This window comes from Petaurus breviceps, unplaced genomic scaffold (genome assembly GCF_028583685.1).
Source record: "Petaurus breviceps papuanus isolate PSGF00001 unplaced genomic scaffold, PetGlider_PUasm1.0 90823, whole genome shotgun sequence".
Taxonomy (NCBI): Eukaryota; Metazoa; Chordata; class Mammalia; order Diprotodontia; family Petauridae; genus Petaurus; species Petaurus breviceps.
The window spans coordinates 2,163,134-2,186,009 of NW_027187352.1; the positions used below are offsets into that span (position 1 = coordinate 2,163,134).

Genomic DNA, 22,876 nt, shown 5'->3' on the forward strand with positions numbered 1-22,876 from the left:
TTATATTTCTGTAGTTCTGCATTCTAAAACTCTTAATGAGCATTCTAAGATTCTGAATTGTTGAGTTCTGAGATTCTGCAATCTAAGATTATAAATTGAATTCTTTTATGATACATAATTGAATTTTTCTAAGAGTCTACATTCTGATATGTAAATTTCTTATTCTATGATTCTAAATTGCTTACTTCTAAGATATTTCTTCTAATTCCGAATTTAATACTTCTAAGACCCTTCATCCTAAGATTTTAAGTTTTATGCTTCATAGTTTCTCCGTCTGGATTTTAATTTGTATATTTTAAGATTCTGCATTTTAAATATTGATTTTGTACTTCGATGAATCTTCATTCTGAGAATCTTAATTGTATACTTTTAAGATTCTGCATTCTGTGATTCTTAATTGAAAATTTGTTTGTTTTGTTTTGGGGAGGGGCAACTGGGGTTAAGTGACTTGCCCAAGATCACACAGCTAGTAAGTGTTAAGTGTCTGAAGTCGAATTTGAACTCAGGTCCTCCTGACTCCAGGACTGGTGTTCTATTCACTGCATCACCTAGCCACCCCATTAATTGAATATTTCTAAGATTCTCCATGTAGTATTTCAAAATAACATATAACTAAGATTCTTCATCCTAAGATTCTAGATTGAATATTTATAAGATTTGTTTTCTGTGATTCTAAATTGAATATTTAAAGATTCTACATCTCAAGATCCTAAATTGTTTATACTTCTATGGTTCTGCATTCTGAGAAACCTAATTGTATATTTTTAAGATTCTAAATTGAATACTTCTAAGATTCTAAATTCTATGCATCAAAGATTTTATATTCTAAAATTTCAAATTGAATGTACATTTTTCTGCATTCTAAGAGTCTATATTTTTTACTTCTAATATCCTGTGATCTGAGATCTAAATAAATACTCCTATGAATATAAATTGTATAGTTCTAAGATTCTACATTCTAAGGTTCTTAATTTAATACTCCTAAAATTCTTCATTTTGTGATTCTAAATTGCACAAATTCGTTATTCTTCATTCCATTAGTCTAAATTGCATATTTTTAAGATTCTAAATTATACAATTTAGAATTGTCTGAGGCATTACCTTTCAGTGTTCTAAATTTTCTGAATTCAATGTTCATATAAATTGAGAATTTCTAAGATTTTTTACTTTCAGATTTGGCATTCTAGGATTTTAAATTAAATACATATAAGAATCATTATTCTAAGATTCCAAATTGAATTCTTCTAAGATTCATAATTAAATCATCAGATTCTATATTCTAAAATTCAGAATTTTGCATTCTCATTCTAAATTGTTTACTTCTAAAACAATTCATTCTACATATATAAATTGAATGTTTCTAAGACTATGAATTATATACATCATAGACCCTAAATTTTAAGTTATATTCTTCTTAGAATCTACATACTAATATTATAAATTGTATATTCTAAGCTTCCATATTCAAAGATTCTGTATTTTATATGTATGATTCTGCATTCTAAGAATCTTAATTGTAAACTTCTAAGATTCTGCATCATATGATTCTTACTTGGATATTTCTAAGATTCTACATTCTGAGATTCTAAAAAATTGTATACTTCTCAGTCTTTACCTTCTAATGTTCTAAATACAATACTTCTAAGTATTTAATACAAAGATTCTAAATTATATGCTCTAAAATTCTACATTTGAAGATTCTAAATTGAATACTTCTAAAATTTTGTATTCTAAGATTTTCAGTTCAATACTTCTAAGATTCTAAATTGCATACTCAATATATATTTTAAGATTTTAAATTTTACACTAAGAGGATTCTGTATCCTATGAAATATAATTGCATACTCCCAAGATTCTACATTCTATGATTCTAAAATGGATATATCTGAGACTTGACATTCTAAGATTTTTACATAAACATGTCTATGATTCTGTATTCTATGATTCTAAATTATTTACTTCTAATATTCTATTTCTCATATTCTAAAATGAATACTTATTACATTGTAAATTGAATGCTTTAAGGAGTCTACATTCTAATATTCAAAATTGTATAGATCTCTGATTCTGCACTCTAAGATTCTAAATTGAATACTTCCATGAATCTAAATTGCATAGTTCTAAGATCTGCCTTCTAAGATTCTTAGAAGTATATACAATTGGGACTTTTATAATGGAGAATCATAATACTATAATATTTAGAATAATAAAATGTAGAATATTAGATAATTTAGAATTTTAAATCTTGGAGTATACAATTAATCATAAAATATAGATTCTAAAGTTCTGCATTTTAAAAGTATAAATTTAATGCTTCCAAGATTTTAAATTTTATATTTCTAAGATTTTACATTCTCATTTTCTGTATTCTAAGATTCTATATTGATTTCTAAGAATCTGCATTTGAAAATTGTAAATACTTTACTTCTAAGAGGCCACCTTCTAATAATCTAAATTAAATACTTCCAAAATTCATAATTGTATCCTAAGATTTTACATTCTGAGATTCAAAATTCTGCATTCTCTGCTTCTAAGTTGTTTACTTAAAAGATTCTTTATTTTACAAATCTGAATTGAATATTTCTAAGATAAAATACTGTGTACTTCTCAGACTCCACTTTCTAAAATTCTAATTTGTATACTTCTATACATGCTATATGTCTTCATGCTAATGTTTTATATTGTATAAGATTCTACATTTTTAGATCATGAATTTTTTCTATGATTCTGTATTCTATGAATCTTAATTATATACTCCTAAGATTCTACAGTCTAAGGTTCTCATTGAAATGCTTCTAAGATACTGCATTCTATGATTCTAAATTTAATATTTTTAAGATTCTGCATTCTGAGATTCTAAGGTGTACACTTTACAATTCTACATTTTTTAAGTTTCTAAATTTTAGTTTTATGATGCTGCATTTTCTGAATCTTAATTATATATTTGTAATACTTTGCATTTTAAGATTCTAAGTTGTATACTTCCATGATTCTTCATTCTAAGATTCCTGATTGTATACACTAAGATTTTATTATGCTAAATATTATACTATTATGATTCTTTATTATAACAGTCTTAATTATATATTTCAATGTCTCTTCAGTCTATGATTCTAAATTGAACAGTTCTAAGATTCTTCATTCTACAAATCTAAACTTAATAATTCTAATATTCTAAATTGTATACTTCTCAGACCCTATATTCTAAAATTCTAAATTGCTTACTTCTCTACTTGCTAAGTAAGGCTACATACTAAGATTCTGAATTGTATACCTTAAGATTCTACACTTCAGAATTCTAAGTTTCATACTTCTACGATTCTGCCTTTTAAGAATCTTAATTGTGCAGTCTAAGATTCTTAATTAAATACTTCTAAGATTCTACAGTCTATTCTAAATTGTGTCCATTGAAGATTCTGCATTCTAATATTTTAAATTGAATACTCTAAGATTCTAAATTATGCATTATGACTTTTATTCTTCCATTCTAAATTGTATAGTTCTAAGATTCTTAATTGAATATTTCTAAGAAAGGTTCTGCATTCTAAGGTCCTTAATTGATTAGTTCTAAGATTCTATATCCTACTTTTCTAGATTGAATGTTTTTAAGATTCTGCATTCTCAGAATTTTCACTCTAAGATTCTAATTTTAATACTTCTAAGAATCTACATTCTAAGAGTCTTAATTGTTTACTTTTAAGATTCTGCATTGACATTCAAAACTGAATCCTTCCAAATTTATCATTTAATCCTTCCAAGATTCTACATCCTAAAACTCAAAATTCTACTTCTCAGATTCTATTTCCTTATAAGATTCTTGATTTCATACATCTAAACTCAGTACTTCTAAGATTCAAAATAGTATACTTCTTAGACTCTACATTTTCATTTTTTTGATGTATACTTCTAAGAGTTTTCATTCTAAGATTCTACATCCTGAGATTCAAAATGCTGCTTCCTAGATTCTAAATTGCCTAAGAATCTTTATTCCATGAGTCTAAATTGAGTACTTCTAAAATTTAAAATAGTATCCTTCTTAGATTCTCATTCTAATTCTTGGTTGTATACTTCTAGAAGTTTTCATCCTAAGACCCTAAATTGAATACTTGTAAGATTCAGCATTCTAAAATTCTAAAAGTAATACTTCACAGGTTCTAAATTGTATTTTTGTGGGGGGGATCCTATTTGCTAAGATTCTAAATTGTACACTTCTTATCTTTTACACTATGACTAGTATGGAAATGTGTTTTACATGATCTCACATTTATTATCAATTTCTTACTGTCTCAGGGAGGAGAGAATGGAGAGAATTTGGCATTCAAATTTTTAAAAAATGAATGTTAAAAATTGTTTCTAGATGTAATTGGGGGAAAACAAAATATTATTTTAAAAGAACTGTAATCATAAGATGTATGCTTCTAAGATTCTAAATTTTAAGATTCTATATTTTGTACTTCTAATATTCTTTGTTGACTACTTCTAAAGCTCTGAATTCCAAGGTTCTAAATTATATACCTCTATATGCTAGGATTCTAGATTTCGTGTTTCTATCATTCTGGTCTCTAAGAATATTAATTGTATATTTCTGAGGTTCTACTTTCTCAGATTCTGCATTCTAAAATTCTAAATTGTCCAAATCTAAGATTTTTCATTCTAATAGTCTAAATTGATTGTAAGTTGCATTCTTCTCAGACCCCACCTTTAAATGTTTTAAATTGCCTATTTATAAGAATTTTTTCTCAGATTCTGCATTCTGATGTTCTAAATTCTATTAGTATTCTAATAGTACTCTAAAGAAAACTTTTAGGAATCTGTATTCTAAGATTCTAAATAGAATTCTTCTAAGATTCATAATTGAACCCTAAAATTCTACATTCTAAAATTCAAAATTCTGCATTCTCATATTCTAAATTATTTACTTCTAAGATCATCCACTCTACATGTGTAAGTTGAATACTTCTAAGACTCTAAATTGTACATTTCTCAGACCCTATGTTCTAAGAATCTTAATTATATACTTCTAAGATTCTGCATTCTGTAATTCTTAATCAAATACTTCTCTGATTGCACATTGAATACTTATCTGATTCTACATTCTAAGATTCAAAATTGTATACATATAAGATTTGGCAGTATAAAATTCTTAGTTAAACACATCTAAATTCCTGCATTATGACTCATAATTGTTTATTTCTAAGACTGCAATCTAAAATTCTAAGTTGAATATATATATATGTTTCTAAATTTTATGTTTTTGACATTTTATATTTTAAGATTATAAATTTTATCATTCTGCATTCTAAGAATACTAATTTTATGCTTCTAAATTTCAGTATTCTAAGATTACAAATCTAATACTTCTAAGGTTCTAAATTGTATACACTAAAATTTCACATTTTAACATTCTAAATTTTTTGTTTCTATGATTTTGCATTCTAAGAATCTTAATTTGATACTTCTAAGATTCTTAATTGATTACTTCTAAATCATAACATGAATACTTCTATGATTCTACATTCTAAAATTCAAAATCATATACTTCTGTGATTCTTAATTTAAAATGCCTAGATTTCTGCTTTCTAAGACTCTGGTTTATTTCTTCATTTTACAGGTCTATATTGAATACATCTAAGATACTGTATACTAATGTTCTAAATTGAATATTAACATTCTAAATTGAATACTAACATTTTAAATTGAATGCTTTGAAGAATCTAAATGCTACTATTCTAAATTGTAGACTCTGAAGATCCTACATTTTAAAATTCTCGTTTCTATTTCTGTTTCTACATTCAAAGACTCTTAATTTTATACTTCTTAGATTTTGCATTCTATACATCTAAATTGAATACTGATAAAACTATAAATTGTATACTCCCCAGATTCCACATGCTTAGATTCTAAATTATATACTCCTAAGATTTTTTATTTCCTATTCTAAATTTTATTAGTCTACTATTCTGCATCCTGTAAATCTTAGTTGTAAACTTCTAGGATTCTGCCTTCTAAGATTCTAAATTAAATGCTTCTATCAGTCTGTATTGCATAGTCCTAAGATTCTACCTTCTAAAGTATAAAGTATACCCTTAGCAGACTCTATATTTTAACATTATAAATTGTGTCTTGATTTTACATTCTAAGATTCAAAATTGTTTTCTAAGATTTTGAGTTCTAAGATTATAGATTGTCTTAAAATTCTACATCCTAAGATTCTATTTTGAATACTTTTGTGACTCAGCATTCTAGGTTTCAGTTTTCTATAGTTTAACGGGTCTGTAATTCAAGAGAAGGCTTCCAGAAAGATGGACATTCTGAGCCAGGGTCACACAGATGGTCACAGACTAGAATGCCACATATTTATCTAGCCTGTTGTTCTCCCTTCGGTCTCTGCCCCACTCTTTTATCCTATCTATAACTAACCTTGCTGATATTTTCTGTCCCACTTTCTCCCTCCTCAAGGAGCATCACATGCCACCAACCGAGAGAGTGTCCAAAAAGCTATCAGCCACTTGGATGAGGACCTTAACACCCTGGGCCAGATCAGCAAGCTGTCTGAGAGTCTCAGTTTCCCCCATCAGGTGAGACCCTCCCTGGGCACTCCTTAGAGTTCCTTGCCCTAGCTTCTCTCCTGGTCTGAGTCCTGGGGAACAAATGGTAGGAAACCAGGCCCCTCACATAGTCTTCTTGGTCTGAGAGTGAAGGAACAGTCCCTTTACCCTCAGGGAACCCCCAGAATCAGGGGATTCCTGCCTCTAAGGAGCTTCAAATTGAGATGAAGATATGGCTTCTTAGAAAAGCCTACAATCTGGTGTGGGGAAATGTGACCTCTGCCTTAGGGAACCCCCCCCAATCTCAGTGAGTAACATAGCTCCTGTTTCCAGAGAGCCCCAGGTTTGAAGAGATATGACAGTCCTCTTGTCTTTGGCGAAGCCCATGATCTGAGGGAAGAGGCATGGACCTTTCCCTAGGAGCACCCCTGCAGGGACATCCCCAGAGTGAGAGAAAATTAGGTAGTAGATCCTGGAGCTTAGAGGGGAATATGGGCTGCAGTAGACAGGACTCCCCACCCCACACCCACTCCCCATGAAAGGGAGCTTGATCCCAAAGAATATGGTGAAGGAGGCAGGAGGAGGGAAGAAGAGAGAATAGGGCAGGCATTGCTTGAAAATGAGGTGTTATGGACTTAGAGGCAACACTGAAGCTGGCGTGGACAAGGCCTGCAGCATAGCAAAGGGCAGGGTCTGGTTGGGCACCCAAGGCCAGGAGGCCTGGAGTGGGAAGTGAGGTCTCATCTGCTTTGCAGAGCCTGGATGACGTCATCAAGGAGCTCACAGCTGCTGCCCACCGGGACCTGGCCGAGAAGCAGGCGCTGTGCTACACACTCTCCTTTCCACCCAACAAGGTGGAACTGTCAGCCACACGGCCAGAGGGCACTGATACTTTCATCTTTGAATTCCCCCACCCGGATGCCAGAGTTGGTTTTGAGCAGGCCTTTGATGAAGCCAAGCGGAAACTCGGTAAGGGTCCTGGTTCAGACTAGTCAAGCCCCAGCCCAACCATAGGCACTTCCCTCTGCTATGATGTGGTGGAAAAGATATGGGCCAAGAGTAAAGTGAATTAGATGGACATCCTGACTTCATCACTTACTGTGTGACCTTGGGCAAGTGCCTTCCCCTCTCTGGGCCTCTGTTTATGTCTAGGGAAGAGGTTGGACTAGATCAAGGCCTCATCTACCTTCACACACTATCCTTAGTACTTGGTCCTTCCAGCCTTCTGGGATCTTAGATATTTAGAGCTGAAGGGTCTTAGAGATGTAGTCCAGGATTTCAGGGGGTCTGTGAACCTTGGAACCTTTATTATTTTGATAACTGACAACTGTATTTCAATATAATTGGTTTCCACTGTAATATGGTTTATTTTATACACTTATAGCCAGCCAGCATTTATACAGTGCTTTAAAGGCTCGACAGCACTTTTACAAATATTATGTCACTTGATCCCCACAACAGCTCTACAAAGTAGGCGCTAGTATTGTCACCATTTTACAGATGAGAAAACTGAAGTAGACAGAGATTAAATGGCTTGTCAGGGTTTACAACACCTATATCTGGGGCCAAATTTGAACTCAGGTTGTCTTGACTCCAGGCCCACTTCACTACCTGGCCACCTAAAAACATCATTCTGAAAGCGTCCAGAGTATTCACCAGACTGCCAAAGGGATGTAACACAGAAAGGGTTAAGAACCCCTGCCTAGTCTGTTTCCTTCAGCATCTTCAATGAGAGAGAGAGACAGACAGAGAGACAGAAACAGAAAGAGACAAACACAGACACAGAGAGACAGATACAGAGAGAGAGAAGAGAGAGAGGATGGAGGGACAGAGGAGAGAGAGGGAGAGAGAGAAAGAGGCAACAAGTATTTATGAAGTCCTACTATGTTCCAGGCACTGTGCTAAGCACTTTCCACAAATCATCTCATCTGACCACTCTGCCTACACCATGCTGCCTGCCCTAGATGACACTCATCTCTTCCCAGCCCACCCTCTCTGCATTTACTCATCTATCTCCATCTCTGATTGTTTATTTCAGCCTCCAGCAAAAACTGTCTGGACCCAGAATTCCTGAAAGCCATCCCCATCATGAAAACCCGAAGTGGCATGCAGGTATGGGTGGGCCTGGGGGGCTCCTCCCTGAAGGATACGACCTTCCCAGCATCCAAGAACTCAGATTCCCTACCTTTTCTCCCAACTTACCCGCAGGCAGGGGAGATGTCTCTGAGGCTCTGAACTCCTGCCTTCAGGGGTCAGAGGGCCTTCCCTTCCACTGTCACCACCCTGTGAGTTTCAGCTTCCACCATCTCTTCTTCTTCCTATCCCATAAACAAAGGCATCTCTCAGTTTAAGAGAGAAGTTCAGGTTCAGGACTAATAAAGCAGATTATGAGCTGATGATTAATGATGAATAATGAATTAATTAAAAATAAAATAAAGCACTCTTTATGAGGGCGGGGGGAGTGTCTCCCAATCTAAAGGAGCATCCAGTATAGTCATGATAGGAAAGAGAGGTTGTCAGATTATAGGAAGGTCACACACCTATGGAATACCATGATTTAGAAGCAGGAGGAAAAAAAACCCAAAGACCAGATATCTCAGAATTCCAGTACTGGAAGTGACCTTGGAGGACAGGCCTGAACAAGGATCTCCTCTGACAGATATCTGACAGGTGAGCATCCAGACTCACCCAAATCGATGTCACAGGCAGAGCCAGAGCTCAAGTCCAGGTCACTGACCAATAGACCCAGGTGGAAGAGGGCACCCAGTCCAACATGAATCTCTCTGACCAAGAATTTTCTCTACCCTATTTCTAACAAGTGGTAGTCCGGTCTCTACTAGAAGCTGTCTAACGAGGAACCGTCTCCTGAGAGAGCCCATTCCGCTCTGGGATAGCTCTTATTTTAAGGAATCTTTTCCTTACAACAAACTGAAACCTGCCTTCCTGCTACTTCCACTCACCACTCCAGTTCTACCCTCCAGGGCCTGGCAGAACCTGCTCCCCAGGGAAGACTTTCAAAGATGCAGATACCCTGAATCTCCTCCTTCTCCAGGCTAAATGTTCCACATTTCTTCATGTGACCCTCATTAGGCATGGTCTAGGGCTTATCAGCATCCTGGTCATCCTCCTCTGGATACTCGTCAGCTTATTAATGTCCTTCCTAAAATGTGGTGCCCCAAACTGAACACAATAGCATAGATATGCCCTAAGGCAGAGGACTGTGGTACTGACACATCCATCATTTTGGATACTGTCATAGGCATTGTTCTAGATAAAGCCACATTCATTGTTCTAGATACTGGATCACTCTTAAAATAATGTATAATAGCATTAGATTTTGAAATACCTTGTCGCTCTCATACTGAGATTATAGTCCTCCAAAATATATAGATCTTTTCATGAAAAATGTTATCTAGTCACACCTTGCCCATCTTGGACTCGTAAAATTGATTCTTTGGACCCAAGCACATGCCCTTTACATTTATTCCTACTAAATTTAATCTTGATTACTTCTAGTTTCATGTCATCTTCAAATTTGAAAAGCACGACATCTATCCATGCTTATTCAAGCCCCCCAACCAAATAATTGACCCAAAATGCAGAGCCAAGCATAGACTATCCAGAGTAGGTCAACGTCTAGGATGTTAAAAGAGGCTAAGGTCCTACCATGTGAGGATCAGTTAAAGGAACTAGAGAAGAGAAGACATAGGTGGAAAACAACTTGGGAGCCACTCAGTAGTCTTGGCTAAGCTTTTACATACCTGGCTGGTTCAGCTGAAGCAGAGGGAAGGGGGTACAGATAGAAATGAGGAGATGAGACTGGAGAAAGGGAGACTGGGACCATAAAGGGAATTGAATGCCAGGTTTCCAGTATTTGAAGAATTGTCACATGAAAGAGGGAATAAGAGGGGGGGACTAGGTGGCGCAGTGAATAGAGCACTGGCCCTGGAGTCAGGAGGGCCTGAGTTCAAAGCTGGCCTCAGACACTTAACACTTACTAGCTGTGTGACCTTGGGCAAGTCACTTAACTGCAATTGCCCTACCTTACCCCCTCCAAAAAAAGCAAAAAAAAAAAAATAAAAGAGGGAATAGACTTATTCTGTTTGGGTCCAGAGAACAGAAATAGGGACAATGAGTAAAAATTATAGAAAGACAAATTTGAGCTTGATGTTAGGGATGCATTTCTAAGAATAAGAGCTGTCCAAAAGTGGAAAGGAATGTGTCAGGATGTTTAGCAAGGTCCCCCTCACCAGAGGTTCCAGGCAGAGGACTATTTGACAGGGATGGTGTCGAGTATTCTCAGGGAGACGCAGGTTGGATTACATGGATATCTGAGGTCCCTTCCTCTCCTGGGCTTCTTTGTTTCTCTGACACCTGTCCCAGCAGACAATGACTCTGTCTTCTCCTTCCCTCTCCAGTTCTCCTGTGCCTCCCCTAGCCACAGCACCTGTGCTGAGAGTGCCCACGAGGTGTGGGTGTGCAACAGTGATGGCTATGTGGGACAGGTCTGCCTGCTGAGTTTAAGAGCAGAGCCCACCGTGGAAGCCTGCATCGCTGTTTGTTCTGCCCGTATCCTCTGCATGGGATCCGTGCCTGGCCTGCAGCCTGGTGGAGGAGGTGGAGGAGTCAGCAGTAGCTTCAGGTACTGGGGCTCCTGGGCCATAGGAGCATGACGAGCTCAGAGGAGGGGGCACATGCAAGTCATCCCCCTCCCCCACCATAGTCTGGGAAGCCTTCTCAGAGGCAGAATAGGGCTTAGGACCAGGGTTTGGGAATCTTTAGGAGGATTAGTCTGGGAAGGTTCCCAGAGGAGGTAAGCTTTGGACAAGGGTTTTGAAGTGCCATGAACACAGGACATCCTGGATGGGTTCTAGAAGGACTTGAGTTTGAAGCAAGAGTTTGTGAGTAACTGGCCAGCTTAACCTGAGTGAATTCCTAGAAGAGGAGTCAGGCTTAGAGATGACAGTCTAGAACAGATTCCTGGAGGAGGCAGGTTTGGAACAAGACTTTGAGTTGCCATGGAAACAGAAGAGTTTGGACTACTTAGCCTGAAGCTTCCAGAGGCAGACACGGACTTGGAGGAAATACCCTGGCCAAATGAGTCTGAGGCAGTTTCTTGGAGGGGATGAGCTTGGAGCCAGAGTTTTGAAAGTGATGTCTCTGGCCTCCAGCCCCACAAATATCCAGGCCCAGACCCAGGAAATCAGGTCAGGCCACAGGGGCAAAGGAGAAACGAGTCCTGGTTTCATGTTAATAAGATGTGCCAGTCATACCTAGACTGAGCCCTGCAGGGGCAGGGCACTGGGGAACACCTCGACCAAGGCAGAAAGGTTTCCTAGAGGAGGAAGCAGCTGCCATTGTCATCACTCTGGTTCTGTGGTAGAGTAGCAGACCCCCTACCATAGGCTTTGGGGAGGGTGTGACAACCAGGTCCAGAACTTTGCATTGACTTTCCCTTTGTTGCAGGGATCAGCCCCCATCATTGGTAAGCCCGGCATCTCACACAGCAGCTGTCCTGGATGAAAGCAGTTCCCAGCCCTGCCTGCACATCTCCATCTCAGGCTCTTCCCCAGAGCTGCCCCCAGGGCCTGCCAACAGTACTCCGGGCCCAGAACTCATGCCCTTCGACAGTGATGATTCAGATGATGAGTCATCCCCAAGTCCCTCTGGGACACTGCAGAGCCAGGCCAGCCGGTCCACCATCTCCTCCAGCTTTGGCAGTGAGTGTCACTCTAGGGAGGCTTCCTAGAAGCAGAGGTAGCCACAGGCGTTCTCTCTCTGGTGCTTTGGGGGGAGGGTGTGGAGGAGGGATCAGAAAGTCAAATGGTTTCCAAGCTATGATTCAGAGCTAACAGAATAGTCAGTAAATCAGTTAATTACCCAGTCCCCCTCCCTAATCCCCACCTCTAGGTCCATATGCTCTTGTGGTGTGTAAATAGGAAAGAAAGGAAGCAGGATGGTAATCGTGAAAATACATGGAATTAGAGGGGTCTGGTCCTGAGTTCTAGCTCTTCCACGTATTCACTGTGGCTACCTTGTCTCTGTGCCTCAGTATCCCCCTGTAAAGTGAGCCATTTGTACTAAATAACCTCTGAGGTCCCTTCCAGCTGCAATATTCAGTGATTCTGAGATCTGGGCCCTGAACTCAGGAACCTCAGTCTGGTTGGAGAGATGAGAGACCCAAAGAACATTTCAAAAATTAAATAAGACTCAGATACTAAAAGCTACAGGGGCTCCGAGAAGAGTAAGAATTCCCTGTGGACTGAGTCAGTCACTGAGGACTTCCTGGAGGAACCTGGGCCTTTGCCAGACTTTGAAGGACCAGGAAGATTTGAAAAGGCAAAAAGGAGAAAATAGCTTGATCAAAGGCCTATACCTTTGTTCACCAGAACTAAGCTGGTTCCTGAAGGAAAGGGTCTGATTCACCTGGTCTAGCTTTAGAGAAGGGGAGTAAGAAGGTTCTGGTCTCACTATCCTCTGCCCTGGTCAGCTCGTATCTGGGATATCTTCAGGGTGCCATGTTGTAGAAAAGGCATTGACAAAGTAGAGTGCATCCTGAGGATGGCAAGCAGTAGGTAGGAGGGCCTGGAAAACAGACCATCTAGGGACTGGCAAGGAGAATTGGGGCTGTTTAGCTTGGAGAAGAGTGGAACAGGCAGGGGTGAAGGCTGGAGGGAATGAAGGCTCTCAAGTATTGGCCAGAAGGCTAGAAGGTATATGTAGGGATTCTTGTTCTGTTGGACCCCAGAGAGCAAAACTAGGAACAATGAGTGGAAGTTAGAGAAACCTATTACAGCTCAATATGATGCAAAAATCCCTAATAAGGAGGTCGATACAAGAGTGAAGTATACTGACTTAAAGGATAGTGAGCTCTCCATCACCAGAGATCTTCGAGCAGTGGCTAGATGACCCCTTAGCAAGCATATGGTAGAGATGATCTTTATTAAGGTATGCGGTGTTTAAATTGGATGGCTGCTGAGGTCCCTTCCAACTCTGAAATCCTGCCAGCCTCTGAGTAGGGCCTGGTGAGGATGGAGAGACAGGATGCAGCCAGCTTAGAGATCCTGCTCTTCAGGCTGGTGAGGCTGGTGTGGCTAGACTTCCATGACATGTGGTCCATGGTTAGGCAGTGGGGAATCAGGAGAGGTTACTGAGCCAGGGGAGGAACATGGAGATGGAAGGACTCTTAGAGATGCCACCGTGGGGCCTGCTGGGACCAAAGGAGCCATTTTACAAAGGACACCCAGAAAGAGAGAGAGGAAGGGATCTTCCTAAAGTCCCACTGAGTCTGGGGCAAAGTTTGGATTCAAACCCAGTTTTTCTGGCCCCTGACTCCAGGCTTTCTCTCTTGTACCCCATTTGGAAAGTGACTCCACCTCCACATGCAGGGAGGCAGGTAGAGACTGAAGGATTGGGGAGGGGAGGTAGGAGGAGTCAGGAAAAAGTTTGCTGCGGTGGGCAATAAATCTGCAGGGTGGATGAAAGAAGGATGCAAGGGAAAGAGGAAGGAAGAGAAACCTGTGAGGGATCTGGGGACCTGGGCCTCCACATTCCCTTTCCCCCTCCCCAGATGAGGAGATGCCCAGCTCCAAAGAAGCTACGGCAGAGACAACCAGCTCTGAGGAGGAGCCGGAGCCTGGCTTCCTGCCCCTATCTGGCTCCTTTGGTCCCAGCGGGCCCCACGGTGGCAGTCCTGTGGATGGACGAGCCCTTCGCCGCTCCAGCCGTGGCTCCTTTACCCGGGGCAGCTTGGAAGACCTGCTCAGCATGGACCCCGAGGCCTACCAAAGCTCCATGTGGCTGGGCACTGAAGATGGCTGGTATGGCTGGGGGGATTATGAGGGACTGAGGGTGGAGGGAAGGGACAGGGCAGGCAAGAGTAGCGACCTCAGCATCCTAGGCCAACAGGTCAACCAACATGGTTAGGGCAATATTGGCTTTCCCCATGCTCCACTTATGGAGATGTGAAGTCTAGTTAAGACACAGTGCCTGCCCTCATGATGTTCCAAGTCCAATAGGAGAAGATAATACCAATAACTGTAACACACAATATCCAATTAGTGCATTAGAACCATGCAAGGAGCTATGTGAAGTCTGGGAGAGAGAAGAGTAAAGTTTTAAAAGATGGATAGAGAAAACATCACAGGCAAATCTCCCAAAACTAGAGTGCAGGACATGTTGGTGGAGACAGAGAATAGGAAAAATTGGTTGGAGCAGGAACTGTGTGAAAGGTAATAGAAAAGCAGGGTAGCAACCGATTATGGAGGGCTTTGGACGCTAAGCCCCCAAAAAATTTGAACTTGACTCAGTAAGCAATATGGAACCACTGATAGGTTTGAACCTAAATCAAAGTTAAAGAAAGATTGTTCTGCAAGCATGTGATGGCTGAATTGGATGAAAAAGAGAGCATGGATGGGAAGAAAAAAGCTCCCACCTCTTGGCATAGGATAAAGGACTAGAGATACGGAATGGGATCTGTTGATTTGTTTTTCCAGAATACACATATTGTGACAAGGGATAGCTTCTACTAGGAGAGGAGAGGGGAAGGATAGCAGGCTGTTAATAGGTCCTGATAGATTTACTCCCCAAAAGAGCATCACTAAAACACTTTTCTAAATGAAGCTGTTATAGCAGTCCAGGCAGATGAAAATCTATACCAAAATGGTGGTGGTGGAAATCGAGAGAAGGGCATGGATGATGGAGACATAGTGGGTAGGAGTCTAAGGCACTATCCAGCACCCAACAAGCCTGGTTCCTCCAAGGGTTCTCAGTTCTCAGCATAAGAACCTGGAGTCAGACCAGAGGAAAAACCATCCAGGAGAGGAAGGCTGGGTAATGGACTTGAAGCCATCAGGCAGTGGACAGGGGGAAGGGCAAGGTCAGGGGAAGAGTTGACGTCTGTCTCATGGTTATGGTCCCTGCAGCATTCACGTCTACCAGTCCTCGGACAGTATCCGCAACCGCAAGAACAGCATGAAACTTCAGCATGCGGCAGCCGTCACAGCCATCATGTAAGGCCCTACAGACCCTGAACCCCCAGCCCTCTAACCCTCTTAAACTCTAACCCACTAGCTCCTCTGGCCCTGCCTTAGAGAGACAGAGTGATGCTGAAGAAGTGCTGTGCTTGGGAGTCAGGAGAGATCTGGGCTCACTTGGATGCTGACTAGCTGTAAGGCTCTAGAAAAAGCACTTCATTTTTCTGAGCCTCACTTTTCTTATCTGTAAAATGGGGATAATAATACCTGCAGTACCTGTCACAGGTTGAAAGATCAAAGAAGTGATATACATAAAGCATTTTGCAAACCTTAAACTGCTATACAAATAATAGCTATTGTGAACCCTGCTGGCACTGAATTCCCTGACCCAACTTTTCATTGGCTTCTCCCAACTGTTTCCACCTACCCACTACTCCACCATTGACCCCCAACTCTGCTGCCCCTCAACTCCACCCACTCACTGGGAGTGTCGGGTGGGAAAAGAAAGCTAGAAAGACTGTGTCTGAGAGACAAAAGACCTGGAATTTTGTCTGCTCTGCCCCGACCCACTGTGTAGCTGTGGACAGATCCCTGCTCCTCCCTTGGCCTCAGTTTCCTCTTTTGTAATATGAGGAGGTTGGGTTAGATGATAGATAAGGTCCCTTCTAGGTCCGAGATTCTAGATTCTATAGTGTTCCCCAAAGTTTGTCTGCAGGTACCTGGAAAAGTAATTATTGTCCTAATCTCACCCCACCCCCATCACTATCACCACTGCTTCCAGATTCCAATGGGTGTCCCCGAGGTCCTGTTCGGAGGAGGCCATGGTTGGGCCCCTAACTAACTCAAGCTTCCCTCAGGGACCTCTGCCAGCCACAGGGAAAAGCTGACTCCTTCTTTCCCTGTCTCCCAATTTTCCCTGGCTAGGTACCTCGATAACCAGGTGTTTGTGTCTCTGGCAAATGGAGAACTTGTTGTCTATAACCGGGAAGCAGGTAAGGATCTTGGGGGCCAAGACTGTTCTGTGTTCAGGGCAAGTGAATGGACACACGGGACCTAGGAAGGAGGCTCAGCCATGTTTGTGTGACTTTGGGCTGGTCCATTCTTTCTCTGAGTCTCTCCCAGCCCTGATATTTTGTGATCCCTAAACAGAGGGTACCTGGGAGAGGGGGTAGTATAAGGGTGCTGGGGCGATGGGAATCTAGGGAGCACTCTGATGGAATGCCAGCCAAGTCCTCTCTTCTCCTTCTTTCTCTCCCTGGGCAGGCCATTTCTGGGACCCCCAGAACTCCAAATCTCTAGTCCTGGGGAGCCCAGGGAACCCCATTACCAAGATGGTGTCAGTGTCAGGAAAGTTGTGGTGTGGATGCCAAAACCGAATCTTTGTCCTCAACACAGCCACTCTGCAGCAGGAGGTACCAGGGACCAGGGGAAGGGGAGGGCTTCAGAGCAGGGAGAGGGGCCAGGTTAGAAGAGGCTGGGGAACCAGCCACAGAAGCCCCAAGCCCCCCATTTGGGGACCATGGACACTGAGCACCCAGCCCTGTTATCTTGGCAGGGGTTGATCTAGGAGAGGCAGGAACTCTGGACTGAATCAGGAGTGTTGCCACTGACTATGGTGTGATCCTTTCCCCTCTCTAAGCCTCAGTTTCTTCCTCTGTAAAATGGGGCTCATAATCCTCCCTGTCCTACAACATTGCTATGAAGAAGGCACTTTGTAAAATTTTCAAGTGCTACAAAAGTGGGGATTGTCATTTCCCTCACTGGACCTGTTTCCCCATAGATGAATTGGGGATAGCACTATCTGGTCAGCTGACCTTCCTCCCAAGCTAGTCATGGAAGATGAGCAGCCTCCTAATTTTTTTTTTCCTTAAACTTGCCTTGCTCAGGTTTCAGAGAGCTAGGAATGCAAGCTTTGATCTAAAGTCCCTTAGCTTTGGCTGGGAAAATCAAATGAGACACCAAAGATAAAGGTGGTTGAGTTCATTCATTCAACTGAACACCTACTGTGTGCCAGGTACTCTGCTAGGAATTGGGGACACAAATAAAACAGCCCCTGCCCTTAAGGAGTCCATATTTTGTTGGGGAGAAAGAGAATGTACCCAGAAACATCAATATAAAATATAGACAAAGTCTTGGAGCGGGAGGGTGCCAGTAACTGAAGAGATCTGAATAGACCTCAAGTAAAGGCAGTCGGCCCATGAGCTGAGCCTTGAAGAAAACTGGGCATTCTCAGAAAGTGAAGAGGAAATGCGTTCCAGGCATGGGGGACAAGCCAGCGCAAAGGCGTGTAGGTGGGAAATGGAATGTCAGAGACAGAGAACAACCAGTAGGCTAGTCTGGCTACAAAACAGAATGTGGAATATGTGAAGAGGAGGTTTTATGATGTCAGATGAGCCCAGAAAAGTCAAAGTCATCCCTCTCACCCCTTGCCGCCCCAGCATACGTTCCAGGTTGGCTTGGACCCCAACCGCAATGTGGCCTGCATGGTGAACTCCAGCCTGGGTGTCTGGATTGCCCTACAGAGCACAGCCCAAGTACGACTGTACCACTCGGGCACCTTCGAGCAGCTGGCTGAGGTGGACATCACACCCCCTGTGCACAAGATGTTGGCTGGTGAGGCGGGGGGGAACCCAGGGCCAGACTGGGGGAAGGAGATGGGGGAGGCCAGTGGCTTGGTGGGAGGGGAGGCCCAGGCTCCACTGGAACCTAAGAGGGCGGTGAGCGAAAAGAGAGAAGATGGAGAGACAAGATAATTTAAAACTAAGGGCGTGGGACTTGGTGTCAGCAGATGGGTTCAAATGGCTGCTTACTAGCTGTGTGACCTTTGACAAGTCTCCTGAGTCCTCCAAGCTTTACCTTTTCCATGGAATCTTGGGAGGTCTCTAGGTGCATTGAATCCAGGCCTGTCAATGAATTTATTGTGGATGGAATCAATTCAGTTTTATAATTTTGGATTTAAAAAAAAAAACAGAGTTCAAATCCAACCTCAAACACTAGCTGTGTGACCCTGGACAAGTCACTTAGCTTCTGTCTGTCTCAGTTTCTTCATGTGTAAAATGGGGATAATACTACCACCTTTCTCCTAGGATAGTTGTGAAGATGAAATGAAATAATATTTGCAAAGCACTTTGCAAACCTTAAAGTGTTCTTTAAATGCTAGCTATTATTTTTTACATTTTTTTCCCATGACATACAAATAATGCATTCATCAGTACTCAGAGAGTGGGAGTTACTCCTCTGGTTAGGGTGGTAAGGGACCCGAGGATCATAGTTACTGAAACATTTAAATAGGAAACCACAGGAAGTCGAGCTAATTAAGGTGGGCAGGTGGATTGGAGCTAGGCTGTAAAATGCCTCCAGTGTCAGGCTGAGATTCATTTAAATGCTCAGCTTGGCCACAGACGAAGTGATGAGCAAGAGCCAAGGGCTGGGGGCATCAGGAGACGTGACCTTGAGTCCTAATTCTGCCAGTGAAGTAACCTTGTACACATGACTTCCCGTGTGAGCCCCAGGATTTCCTTCTGTACCGTGCAGGGTTTGGAGTGGTTCCAAAGGACCCCTCCAGATCTGCCATTTACCTGATGGTGCTATCCCTTGCCCCCTTAAGTTAGGAGGGTGGTTGAAGGCTATTTTGCTGGGATGGCCAAGCTGCCTTGGAGCTGTGGGCATTCAGAAGGGTAGGTAGGCCCTGGTTGCCCTGCATCCCCTTCATTCCCACTTTCCCCAGGCTCTGATGCCATCATCCGCCAGCACAAGGCTGCCTGTCTACGCATCACAGCCCTGCTGGCCTGCGAGGACCTGCTGTGGATCGGGACAAGCGCGGGGGTGGTGCTCACAATGCCCACCTCCCCCAATACTGTCAGCACCCCTCGAGCCCCGCTGAGTCCTGCTGGCCTGGTCCAGGGCCACACGGGCCATGTGCGCTTCCTGACTGCTATCGAGCTCCCAGACAACTTTGACCTCCTCTGCCCTCCACCATCCCATGACACAAGTAAGTTAGCCAGGCTCAGGGCATGCAGGAGCCACAGCTGCCACTTTCTCCTCTCCCTGTAAGGGAGGACCTCAAAGGACATGGGTAGGACAGGGAGCCTCTTAGACACCCCAAAAGTCCAGGAAGTGAGTATATAGGAGAGGGAAGGGAGGAAACAGGTCACAGGAGGCTTGAAACTATAGATGGAGGCCACTGCATGGCCCACATGTTCCAGGGCAGTCCTTGTTTTCATGGAAAGCCAGAATACTTCTAGCAAGGCTTTGTAGAAGTGTGGATTTGTCACGCCATGTGTCCTAGTTTTTGTTTCGGTGTTTACTTTTTTTACTGAAAATATGATCATTATGAAAAGTAACGGCCATCCTGAGTCAGGAACACAGGGGTTCAAGTCTTGCCTCTGACACACCCTGGTCAAATCACTTAACCTCCTGGTGCTCAAGACAACTCCTTAGGCCTAGAAGTGGCAGAGAGGGGGATGAGGTGACTCTCGTTGGGAGTTCCCTTCAATGAAATTGCAAGTCTGGTCCAAAAGGATCTCTGGGATAGTCAATGGGAGATGGGCTGAGAAGGGGCAAGAGATGGTTCTGCTACCCAGGAAATAGCTTGTGGTAGATAGGGAGAGGCCATACTGGATCAGAAGTGTGCTGGAGTTTCTTACAGCTATGAAATAGCTACACATGATGAATGGATAGATGGGAGGAAGGAAGGAAAGGAGGAAAGAAGGAGGGAAAGAAGGAAAGAGAAGAAGAGAGGTGGGAAGGAAGGAGGGAATGGAGGAGAGAAGGAAAGGAAGGAGAGAAGGAAGGGAGAAAAGAAGGAAGGAAAGAAAGAAGAAGGAAAGGGAGGAGGGAAGGAAGGAAGAAAAGGAGTAGAAAAGGCATGGTTCAGAAAAAGTTAGGAACAGGATGGAAGGGAATGAAGGGATTAAAATGGAAAAGAAATGACTGGTAGGGAATGGAAGTAGCTTCTAATAGGAAGCGGCCACTAGGTGGCAGCACAATGCACAGAACAGTCAGGAAGCCTCGGATCCAAATCCAGCCTCATTTAGTAACTGTGATTCTGAACAAGTAACTTAACCTCTGTTTGCCTCAGTTTCCTGAACTGTAAAACGGAGATAATAGCAGCACCCATCTCCCAGGGTTGTTGTGAGGATCAAATGAGATAAACATTGTAAAGTGAGCCTCCAAGAACTACATAATTGCTAATTATCATTATCATCATTAGAATCATTATTGTTGCTGTTCTTATTATAGGTGTCCAGAGCTGCCATGAAGCAGCTTATGGTATAAAGCTAAATTGTTATGCATGACAGGAAAATGTCTTGTGGGAGATAGGAAGTGGCTGGACATGTCAGGAAGTCTTCATGTATGATAAGAAGTGTGATGGAGGGAAGAGGAAGGGGTTATACATTAGAAGACTGGGGAATGGTTATAAAATGACCAAAAGTCATGTATAGAATGGGAAGTACCATGGGAGGCAGGAAGTGATAGATTTGAGACAGAAAGTAGCCAAACAGCAGCACATTGACTGCGGGGAGAGCCAGGAGTGGGCTTAGAGCCTGAGAGGGACCACCCCTTTCACACTGACCAGACCAGTCCACTGTGGCCCCCTCCAGGTCCCGAGAAGCCGGCCCTGCTGGAACGAAGGGATTCTTCCCGACACCGAGGCTCGGCCCCAGCCCTGCTCAAGCCCAAGATGCTGGTGATCAGCGGGGGTGATGGCTATGAGGACTTCAGACTGAGCAGCAGTAGCAGTGAGACCGTGGGGCGGGATGATAGCACAAACCACCTCCTGCTGTGGAGGGTGTGACCTGGACGCCATCCCGCACCCCTGCCGCCACCCGCCCTGCACCTGTGTGTGCACCTGTGGGCCTTGGGCTGACTGGTGTGTGGGCGTCCTGGGCGCAGGCATGTGGCCCCATAAAGGACCGGTGTCTAAACACACCTAGCCGGGTTGCGCCCAACGTCTCCCCTCATGGCATCCCCCATCCTCTGCTCCATGTGCATCTGGGGACCACACACGTGCATGAGAATGGATCACATACAGGGAGGCCTTGGCCTGTGGGGCAGCAGGATGCTAGCTGCTGCCAGCCCCAGCCTCCTCATCTTGCCCTCTCTCGGTGTCCCCAGGGTTGCCCTGATTCCCTCCTCGTCCAGGTAACCTAGGCCCCACCACACTCCCTTGGGGCAGGAGGAAGGCACTCACCCTAGGCAGCCATGGGCCAGAGGGCCATGTGCAATATTGCAAGTGCTTCCCGGAGGCTGTGGGCAGAGTGGGGAAGTAGCCCCACAGGGCCAACAGCAGGGGTGAAAGGGTGAGTGGGGCCCATACCGGTGGCTGGTGATAAGAGGAGGCGGCAGCCGGGCCACATGAGGCCTGGAGGGCACCTCCCCACGTGTACAGTATTTATGTATATTTTTTGACGCTCGTGGTACCTCCCAGAGCACTTATTTATGCCCCAGTCCAGCCTAGCAAGCAAAGGAGGAAGGGAGGGAGGAAAGGAGGGCAAGAAACACAGAATCATCCCTTCCCTAGAGGGGTGCTGAGTTCATGCCTGAAACTGACCTTCCTGAAGGGAGCATCCCCCCATCGTCCCCATCCCCACCTCGGTCCCCAGAGAATAGTTTTGCACATTCATAGCACCTTCCTCTCCTCCTGGACCCTCCAAACCCACTCATTCCCTCCCCCATCCCTGCAGGCACAGCTTCATAGACTCTGCCCAGCACATGCAGCTCACACTGCCACATCCATGACCTTCATGGCGGTTCAGGGCCGGAGAAATGAATTCCACTTGTCATCATCCCCTGCTAGATTTGAAATAGCTCTGGATCTGGAGCCAAAGAATCTAGATTCAAATTCTAACTCTGCTGTGTGACCGTGAGCTAGTCACCTTTCTATCCCTGGGCCTCAGTCTCCTCATCTGTAAACTGAGGGGCATGGGACTAGGTGATCACTACGGCTTCTTCTGACTGTGACCTGTGCTCCAGGGATCGCACTCCCCCTTTTCTGGTTCTGTTCTCCACTATCCAAGGCAGAGAAGCAGCTTCATTGTCCATTATACAGGGTCCAAGAAAGCTCCCCTCTCCCATCACTGAGGGATGGAATGGGTGAGGGAGAATCAGTTTGATCCTTTAGTCTCAATTCTCCAGGGGCTCCGTGGACAAATTCTCCAGGTTCTTTCCTCCACCCTGAACCATTTTCCTGCTCATTGGCAGCTTTTCATTATTTTACATTGTTTTGAATAAGGAAGACATTTGAGAGCCCTGGATGGATCAGGGAGGCAGCTAATGATGAGATGATGATGATGATGATGATGATGATGATGATGATGATGATGATGATGATGATGATGATGATGATGATGA

General features: G+C 43.0%; 1 protein-coding gene across 2 annotated transcripts in view; it reads left to right on the top strand.

The window, feature by feature from the left end:
• ARHGEF17 (Rho guanine nucleotide exchange factor 17) overlaps positions 1 to 22,876 on the top strand; it is a 150,900-nt gene that overhangs the window by 126,657 nt on the left and 1,367 nt on the right. For both annotated transcript variants that reach the window (XM_069070811.1, XM_069070813.1), the window contains exons 10-21: positions 6,460 to 6,578; positions 7,304 to 7,517; positions 8,587 to 8,660; positions 10,967 to 11,190; positions 12,015 to 12,268; positions 14,119 to 14,368; positions 15,473 to 15,559; positions 16,448 to 16,515; positions 16,787 to 16,935; positions 17,962 to 18,136; positions 19,251 to 19,514; positions 21,127 to 22,876. The exon at positions 21,127 to 22,876 is cut by the window's right edge and continues 1,367 nt beyond it. In XM_069070811.1, coding sequence (XP_068926912.1) covers positions 6,460 to 6,578; positions 7,304 to 7,517; positions 8,587 to 8,660; positions 10,967 to 11,190; positions 12,015 to 12,268; positions 14,119 to 14,368; positions 15,473 to 15,559; positions 16,448 to 16,515; positions 16,787 to 16,935; positions 17,962 to 18,136; positions 19,251 to 19,514; positions 21,127 to 21,320 — 2,072 coding nt within the window. In that variant the 3' untranslated portion in view covers positions 21,321 to 22,876. The remainder of the gene's footprint in view (positions 1 to 6,459; positions 6,579 to 7,303; positions 7,518 to 8,586; positions 8,661 to 10,966; positions 11,191 to 12,014; positions 12,269 to 14,118; positions 14,369 to 15,472; positions 15,560 to 16,447; positions 16,516 to 16,786; positions 16,936 to 17,961; positions 18,137 to 19,250; positions 19,515 to 21,126) is intronic.